Source organism: Equus caballus, chromosome 16 (assembly GCF_041296265.1).
Source record: "Equus caballus isolate H_3958 breed thoroughbred chromosome 16, TB-T2T, whole genome shotgun sequence".
Classification (NCBI taxonomy): Eukaryota; Metazoa; Chordata; class Mammalia; order Perissodactyla; family Equidae; genus Equus; species Equus caballus.
In genome coordinates this window covers 80,766,890-80,776,151 of record NC_091699.1, presented here as the reverse complement: position 1 = coordinate 80,776,151, position 9,262 = coordinate 80,766,890, and the positions used below count along the sequence as shown (strand labels likewise).

Genomic DNA, 9,262 nt, shown 5'->3' with positions numbered 1-9,262 from the left:
ACCATTCAGACTCCCGCCAGACATATTTATTGCTTAAATCTTATTTAAGTGACTTGACTCTTGGGTAAAATAATCAAAGAATAGAGAGGGACGTTGATCTAATCTTGTAGAGTTCTAAAAAAAGGTACACTTGATTAGATATTAAATTCAGATGCACAATTCTAGTATAAAGAAATAGTTTTCTCTTCCCGAAAATCTGAGAACATTTCATGAAGCTTTCTGAAAAGATACAGTAATTTTTATTCATTTTAATTTTTGCATCAATTACAGCACACAATTATAAAGATAACTAATGTTAACACAGACCCACATTTAGACAAGTGAGCATGTGGCCCCACCATATTTGCAGGCTCTGAGCATCTCTGCGGTTGCCCACTTTCACCAGTTTTTAATTTCCATGGAAGGTGCAGGCATCCACAAGTTCTGTGAAGTAGAACAGAAGAGAAAGACCTTCAGGTACTGCCTGTGCTTACTAAACACAATTCTATTCCTATTTTCTAAAAGTAAATGGTAGGTAATAAAGGTTTTTTTAAAAACTCTCTCCCTCTCTCTCCTAACCAAGGTGAGTGCTATCCTTAAATACCTACTTTTTCCTTTCCTCCTGTTTTCATCATCTCCAACGTGCAATATAGTTCAATAAAAATTCAGGCACACTCCCAATAATTTGATTATTATTATTTTATATCTCCAACATTTCTCTCTATATATAGAAAGGGCCTACTATAGGCTAAATACCTTTATTTGTTTCTATTAATATTATTTACATATTTTAATTAAAATATTTGAAAATTGGTCCTTTATGAGTGGTATATATGTGTCATTTCCCAACCTTCTCCATATACTGAAGTGCTCACACACATACATTTTCATTTTATTAGCAAAAAAATGGAAATACACATGTAAACAAGTTCAATTTCCAAATGATCTCAAGGCCTTTTGCACTCTGTCTCTTTCAAACAATTTGGCCTTCTTTCAGGCAGTGTCTTATACTGTTATCTAATTGGGTCACCCCATTGATAAGTCTGAATCCTCCTGCAGGGCAAGGAGCAAGCCCTACACATCTTTGCGTTCCTGTTGGTATTGGCCCAGGGCTTGGCACATGATGGGCCTTAATCCAAACTGGTTTACCTTGACCCCCATGTTATTACTCCTCGGCGTTGTATTCTACTCACCAAAGGATAAGCATTGTTTCACATTAGCAATAGCCATGAGATACTCTGGCCCTAAGTATTTTTGATAAGTTGTTGTGTCCTGAAGGTTAGCCAGACATTCCGTGTCATCACTGAAGAGCAGGTCCTTGGGTGAGGATTGGAACAGCTGGAACATCCTGTATTCAAACCCATTTCTTCCAAAGAGCTCCTGGGTCAGACAGACAGACAGTGAGTGACCAGCAGCAACAGGGAGCATGAGATTGTACAGTCTGCCTCAGAAGACCTGAGTCTGCTGGACCACTCAGCTCCAGCCCCTGGGAAACCCGGCACACGGCAACAGTTTAGGAGGCACCGTAGTAAAATGGCAAAAAGTATGGCTTCTGGGTTCAAATCCTGGCCCTAGCTTGTCCTTGTCATGCAACTTTAGGAAAATTCCTTCCTGAACTCAGCGAACCTCAGTTCACTCATTAGTAAGTAGAGATAATAACACTAAATAGCGAGATGATGTATGCAAAGCAACTGCTAAATAGAAAAGGCTCCAAGTTTGCCACTGTATCACTATTCTGCCAATCATTGCTGAGTGTTTTTAACTTTCTAGGTCATACTTGCATGTCTTCCTGCTGCCCAGAGCCCTTGTTACCTTTCCTCTTCTATTCTCTGGATCTGCCAAAGGCACCCAAAGGAAATCCATCTCTTCCTTCCCCTCCCTTCTCTTCCTTTATCCACTTCCCTTGTGGCCAAGGTGGCAGCTCACCCTGTGTGGGGCCCCTCCCTTCAAAAGTCCATGACACAGAGCCTCTCGTTTTGCCAGCTCTCCTTGGCTCACCATCCTTTAACTGGGGTGTGTGGGCAGCATATGCTAAGACTCAGATTACATCTTTGGGGCTCCTCCCAGAATGGGGTGTTCTAGTGCAAAAGGGAGACGAGGCTTTGGGTTTTCTTTAAGACCATTTGATTTAGGCAGCCCGCTACTCCAGAGGATCAGCTCTTGCTGGCTGCCTGTCGAGGTCATACATTGTCTGACTATTGGCTCTTTAACTTTCACGAAGCCTAAAACAGTGCTCATCCTGCTCAAGTTCAGGAAATGCCCTGGCATCCACCCAAGGTCAGGTAGAGTCACCTCCATTCTGCTTTTCCCACATACAGCTCAGCCAAGTGCGAAGGGCACTGAGCCAGCTCCCCTGTTCCTGTGACAAAAGAAGAGAGAAGGGGCTAACTCTCACGGAGTAACTGAACCAGCCCAAGAGGCAGCATGACTCTGCTTGGAGAGTCCAGAGAGTCTCGGGAAACACTCCAGGTGCCCACGTGTCTGAGGCTCTTTCAGTCCTCTTTGATACCCTAGACAACCCCAGAACAAGAAGTGAACGCAGCCACCAGCTTTCCGCTTTCCTCAGAGGCAGGGCTGCAAGAATCAAGTTCTAGCGCCCAGGGAGAAAGAGTGTGAGCCTGGGCCGGGGTGTGTCCATTCAGCTCTGCAAGTGAACTGAGCACTCAGCTGGGGCGTGCAGACGGGACCCCCTGGGTGCCCATACCTGTTGGTTGAAGAGCCTTCTGCGAATAAAATCTGCCTTATTTTGCCTTGAGACCACAGCATGATTTGGGACTCTGGCCAGGTGGCAGCTCTGAGCCTCGGTCACAGGCTTCCTGGTACCATCAAGGCACAGCAGCTGAAAGTCTTCCTTCTTCAGATCCTTAGCCCATGCTTCAGGGTTCTTTCCTAAGGAGAGAGAATGGGTCAGCCATAGCTGACAGCTTTGGTCAAGGCACCCTCACTGGGGAATGTGACCGACCACCAGTGTCTGGGAGAATCACAGAGAATCACAGAGAAATAAAACAATTAAGATTTCAAAATAAAACAGAAGAGAAACATTCATCAACTCACAAATTCATAATCTTTCTGGTTAGTGATTTTTTGGTCTTGTTAAAAGCAAAGATTTTCTAACCAGACCGGAAAAAGCCCTAGCCAGAAAGGACAAGATTGATAAATTGAACTATATTAAAATTAGGAATGTCTGTTCATCAAAAGACATCATTAAGAAAGTGAAAAGCCAGGCTTTTCAGAGAGGGACAAGATATTCTCAATACATACAGCTGACAAAAATTTGTATCCAGAATATATAAAGAATGCCTATAAATCAAGAGAGCCAGACGTGCTCATACGCACTGTGGCCTCGTGTGTTTGTGGGTTTAGCTCAAGGCCAATGTGATAAATAACCCTATCAAGTCTCACCAGATGTGAAGAATTTTCTCATTCCCTAAATAAAAAACGTTAGAACCAAAGTCACTGGAATCTGGTAGGGTTAATAAACTTCCCTCGTTGCCCGATGGGGAGTGATCTCCTGTGAGAGCCTCAGATTTTTCCAGGGGAGGAGAGGACAGTGCAGGCGCGTACCGTCAGTGTTCTGCAGGACCGCGGAGTGCTTCACGAAGGCCACATCTCCTTTCTCAACCAGACACCTGCACAGCGAGGGTCAGCTCAGTGGGGAGGATCAAGGAGTGGGAGGGAAAGACGCCAAGAGGGAATCGCCGAGAGCTCACGCCCCCTCCACCCGGGCCACGGGCACATCTAACACTGACCACTTCTGCACACACAATTGTAAGGCCCAGCTGTCCTGGGAATTACAGGGTAAAATGGAATAGGAAAAGAAATCCGCTTCTTTAGTTTTCATTGCAGATAACCATTGTTGGGTTCCTCATTTTAAATACTGATCTGATTCTCCAGAGATGTTTGTGTTCTCCTATTAAAAGGGATATTCAAGGATGACTCTCTGGTTGGATCAAAACTCACATCAGAGATTAAAATCAGCAGGGAAGATGTGATTTTGAAGGAGTCTTGTCACACCCATACGTCTATTCAGCCTTAATAAAAGTTAACGTGCTTCACTAGATATTTGGTCACTCATAATTCCCTGAAAAATGTTTCTCTGTGTTTAAGGTGCATTCTTTATGAGAAATGTTGAGCACATTAAAAATTGGTTTTATGACATTCAGTCAGTGGGAAACTGATATTACTTGTTAATTACCAGGAGCAGCTCTCCAGTTTTCTCTCTCTCCTAACTTCAGATCCCTCTCTCCTTAGCTAGGATCAGCTACTCCCATTCAAGTCCCCTCAGCTCCCTGGCCCTATTTCTTCCTTTACCTCTCCCCTTCATGCATTCCCGGCCCTGAACGAGCACGACCATCTGCCTCAGGTGTGTCCACACCGCAGCAGTGAGGTATCACAGGCCTCCCGACCATTAACTTTCCCTGAGGTTCCTGCCTGCTTTTCTCTGCTCTAGACCTGTGCTTCTCAAGGCCGGGACCAGCAGCATCAGCACCAGCCGGGAACTTGTTAGAAATGCACATTCTCGGGCCCCAACCCAGACCCACTGGATCAGAAACTTCTTTGGCGGGGAGTAGGGCAGGGGTGGGGGGACCAGCGATCTGTGTTTTAACAAGCCCTGGAGGAAATTCTGATTTGTGCTCCACTGTGAGAACCACTGCTTGTGACAGCCAGCTCCCCACTCTGTAATGAGTTCAAAATGTTTTCCCACTTCCCTGCAAACCTCTGTGTCTCCCCATACCCGCTCCCCAACACTCACTCTGACATGTGCTCCTGCTTCTCAGAGAAAACATAGAAATCATTACATGAGCTTTCTTTCAGCATCCCTCTGCCAAAACTGCCAGCCCCAGGCTCTAGTGCTCTTCTCCCGCCCTCCAGGTACAAAGAAGGAGGCAAGGTCTCCCTCCCAGCAGAAGCGTCTCCCTGCTCTGCATCCCACCCCGCCTGCACTCTCCGACACTTTCCGCTTTAGCTATCCTCTTTCTCTTAGATAATTGGAGCCTTTCCCTGTTCACTGGGCTCTCTTCATCAGCATTCACACTTCTTTTCTTTTTTAAAAAACAATAAGCCCTGCCTTGATCCCACACTGCCCTCAGCTATGGGCCCCGTTCGCCCCCACTCATCCAATCACCTAAATGGAATATTGCACTTACCATAACCAGCCTGTGTTGATCACAGTATTACAATATTATATAGTATTATAATGTGATTTTTATATCTAGGAAGACAAAATTCCTTCTGTAAAATTTTATTTAAAATTTCTTGGCTCTCTTTTGATCTACCAAGCTCTGACACTTTTTTGAGAACTGACTCCTCCCCCCCAACCCCCTCAATTCACCTGGTCACACTCAAAGCAGCTACAACTTTACAATGCAAAGTCACTGCATGAGTTGTGTAAGTAGGAAACTTTCACCTGAACTGGGCTGACAATCCCATTTCCTGGGAATTAGGACTAATACATTATGGTCTGCGTTTGACTGCTTCTTTATAACTGAGGAGCTGCGCCAGCGCTGGGGCTGCTGGTCACAGACATTTCCCTTCATGTAGACTGAGAAATAGAGAAAACCACTCTGCAGGGAATGAGAAAATGAGGCTGATGTGCAGAAAGAGAGAGAGAGAAGCAGCAGAGTGTGTCCCCTCACACAGTCATGTGCTGCATAATGACGCTTCAGTCAATGACAGACCGCATATACAAAAGTGGTCCCCTAGGATTAATACAACATAGCCTAGGTATGTAGTAGGCTATACCATCTAGGTTTGTGTAAGTACACTCTGTGATGCTCACACAATGATGAGATCACCTAAGGACACATTTCTCAGAACGTTTCCCCGTTGTTAAGCGACACAAGACTATACTAAAAACTTATTCATTGTTTTTCTGGAATTCTAATTTAACTGGACATCTTGAATTTTATCTGGCAACCCTTGCCTTAAAGTATCTTGGCTGGTTCCTGAGGCTCAGGTCTCAGCCCTTACAAGGAAGCTCCCAGAGCACCTGTTAAAACTTCTCCCTTGGCTTAACGTGGTTCACATGAGTTTTCATTTGCAACCAAAGGCATCCTTATTCATTTTATTAAAGACATTAGACAAGATAAGTAGACAAAATGTATAGTATTCTAGAGAGTGACACATGCTAAAGAAAATATAAAGCAAGAAAAGTAGATATGAAATATTGGCAAAGATGTGTGTATGTGTCTGTGTGTACGCACGCACATGAAATTATAGATGGAGTGGCCAGGAAAGACTTCCCTAAAAAGTCCTAAAGGAAATGAGGGAATTACCATGATGACATGAGGAGAAAGAGCACTCCAGACGGCGGCAAGAACAAGTGCAAAGGCCCTGAGGCAGGAGGGTGCCTGATGTCTTCAAAGAACAGCTGGTAAGCCAAGATGGCTGGAGCAGAAGAGCAACAGGGAAAGACGAAGGACAGGAGGTCACAAAGGGCCTTCCCAGATCACAGAGGGGTCTTATAGGTCAAAGAATGACCCTGACTTTTACTCTGAGTGATATGAGAAATTACTGGTGGGCTTTAAGCAGAGAAATGTGATGCTGTAATTTATGTTTTAACAGACTTGCTCTTGCTGATGTGTTGAGAATAGATCGTGGTGGGGGAGGAGGAGAGAACAGATGCATGGAGACCTGTGAGGGGGCTATTATAACAATCTGGAGAGAAATGATGATGGTTTGGATCAAGGTGGTGTCAGTGGAGATGGGTGATGAGGTCAATTCTCGTTATCTTTTGCAGGTAGAGGCAACATGATTTGATAATGGGCCAGATATGGGGTCTGAGAGAAAGAGTAGACACAAATAACACATAGCAAGGTTTTGGCTTTTTTTCCAAAAGGAAAAATGGAGTTGCCTTTAACTGAGACGGGGAAGACTGCAAGAAGTACTGGTTTGGGTGAGACTGCGTGAAATTTCAGAAGCTCAGTTTGGGAATTTAAATTTGAGATGGTGATTAGAAATCTAACTGGAGATGCCCAGTAGGCAGTTGGATATACCAGTCTGGAGTTTTGTCTGGAATTTTGTAGCAACATCTGAACAGGAGTGTAAATTTGGGAATTGTCAGCATACAGATGGACCAAGACTAGATAAAATCATCAAGGGTGTGGGCATGAAGAGAGACCAAGTCCTGGGGCACACCAACATGTGGAGGTTGGGGAAGTGAGGTTGAACCAGCAAAGAGACTGAGATGCAGTAACAGGAAGGAAGGAGGGAATCCAAGAGAGCTGGTGTCCTGAAGCCAAGGACGAACACGGATCCAAGAGGAGGAAGTGATCAGAGGCGCCGACAATGCTGTAGATAAAGTAATGCGAGGACTGAGAACTGGTCTTTGGATTTATTTAGCAACATGGAGGTCATTGGTGACTTGAAAGCACACTGTCAGCTGCGTGGTGGATGGCCGTGTACCAACGGGGAGGTGTGGTGGGAGTAGTCCGCCCATGTGTCAACAGTGAGGAGCAATGTTTTCTGTAGACAATTTAAAAACAATAACAAAGCCAACGCCACTGGTTAGGGGTGGGGGAGGTGAACAGACTCTTAAACTGGGTTCTGGGGAGATTGACAGGAAAGAAATCAGAGTAAACAAAGATATTAAACTCCTTTAAGGAATTTTGTTGTAAAGAGGAGAGAAATGGGAAGTTGCTGGAGAGGAAAGTGAGATCAGGAGAGGTTTTTATTTATGTTTAAGAGGGAAAAAAAGGCAGTATGTTTGTCTACTGATAGAAACGATGTAGTAGAGAAGAAAATGTGATGAGGCAGGAGGAAGAGGGGAGGAGTGCCGGGGCCATGTGCCTGAGCAGGCTGGAGGAGAGGCAATCAAGGCAGGGGCAGCGGTGGGCTTAGCTAGGAGACAGCCAGGCGCTCCCAAGTAAGGGGAGGGAGAGCAGTGCCTATGGGCACAGATGCTGTGGATAGATGTGACAGTGGGACATTGTGGCATTTCTCTTTTGATTGCTTCAATTTTCTCACATGAAATAGGAAACAAAGGTATGATAGATGGAGGAAGAATTTTGGGAGATTGAGGAGAGGAGAAAGTATGGAATCATCTTTTAGGAGAGTCGGGGGGTGGGTGAAGGGACTAGAGACGACATATGGCTCATCTGAGGTGGGTTCTCATTACTTTAAAGGGAGGCCAGTCAGCCTGGAAGTGCAGGCACTGAGTAGTGAAATGTTGGATCTAACCGAGGTCGTGGTTCAGCGAGGAGAGGGGATGGGCACTGAGGACATGCTCAGGGGAATAATGATGGTGGTTGGCTGTGGAATGTGCGCTGAGTATGGAGGGAAAAAGGACACGACGGAGCGTGAGAACAGGGAAGAGTTTGCAGGATCAGTGGATCCAGGGCAGTAGGAATGAAGGGCTGCTGGAGTCGGGAAACTGTAGGGAGAGGAAAGGCGGGTGGGAGCGGGTGGGAGAGGAGATGTTTGAAGCTCAGATTGTTCTTTGTGTGTTCAGTTCATCTTCATTTTGGAAAGAGGGGAAATCGTGGTTCGAGACAGAACTCTGACAATTCCGGGTCCTCTGTGATGCTATCGTAATGGGACCATCGACCCTAACACTTATGCACTTTCAGATGTAAAAATATATATACTGTTTTAGCCTAGGTTTAATGTTCAGCATATATTGTTGTAGTGGGATCTGTGAAAATATGAAATTTATGTATGGCTTATGAAAGAGACAAAACTTTGGAGACAACAAAGTTGTCTGGCAGTGTGACAAATAAAAGGGTCCCTTCTAGAAGCCCACATTCTCCACACAACCAGACAACCACACAGCCAGACAACCCTAATTCACACAACATGCCCTACTGCCTCAAAGTGTCCCACACTGCCCATCGCACTGAGGATTAAATCCTCCTCCTCAGCCAGGCCAGTGGGGCCCGAGACAGCCTATGCCTGCGGCTCCAGCCTCCTCACACACCTGACCCCCTCCTCCCATGCTCTACCCCCGGGCCTTCTTCTCTGGCCCCAAATGCAGCATGATTTGTCCCACCCCATGCCTTTGTCTTTCATTCCTTCTTCCTGGATGACTCTTCCCCCAGATTTTCTCAGGCCTGTCTCCCTCTCAATATTTACTCCTCAGTTCACATGATCCCTCTGCTTGCTGAGGCCGTCCCTGACCACAGTGTCCAAAATTGTCCCTACTCGAGTCATGGCCACATCACCCCCCTCCATTCCTCTGTAGCACTCACTGCAGTCGGAAGTGACTGTCCTCTTTGAGAGGTTTACTGTCCTTCTCTCCCCCCAGGGCTCAGGGGCACAGGGCCGTGTGTGTCTTGTCGCTGCTGTA

General features: G+C 45.7%; 1 protein-coding gene across 1 annotated transcript in view; it reads right to left on the bottom strand.

Annotated features, from left to right (window-relative positions):
* Positions 1-216: 216 nt before the first annotated feature.
* The window catches only part of INHCA (inhibitor of carbonic anhydrase), a 38,987-nt gene continuing 29,941 nt past the window's right edge, over positions 217-9,262 (bottom strand). Inside the window, exons 14-17 of the mRNA XM_023620954.2 lie at positions 3,544-3,608; positions 2,684-2,868; positions 1,173-1,359; positions 217-423 (exon numbers count right to left, since the gene is read on the bottom strand). Of these exons, the coding sequence (XP_023476722.2) occupies positions 389-423; positions 1,173-1,359; positions 2,684-2,868; positions 3,544-3,608 (472 nt within the window). The 3' untranslated portion in view covers positions 217-388. The remainder of the gene's footprint in view (positions 424-1,172; positions 1,360-2,683; positions 2,869-3,543; positions 3,609-9,262) is intronic.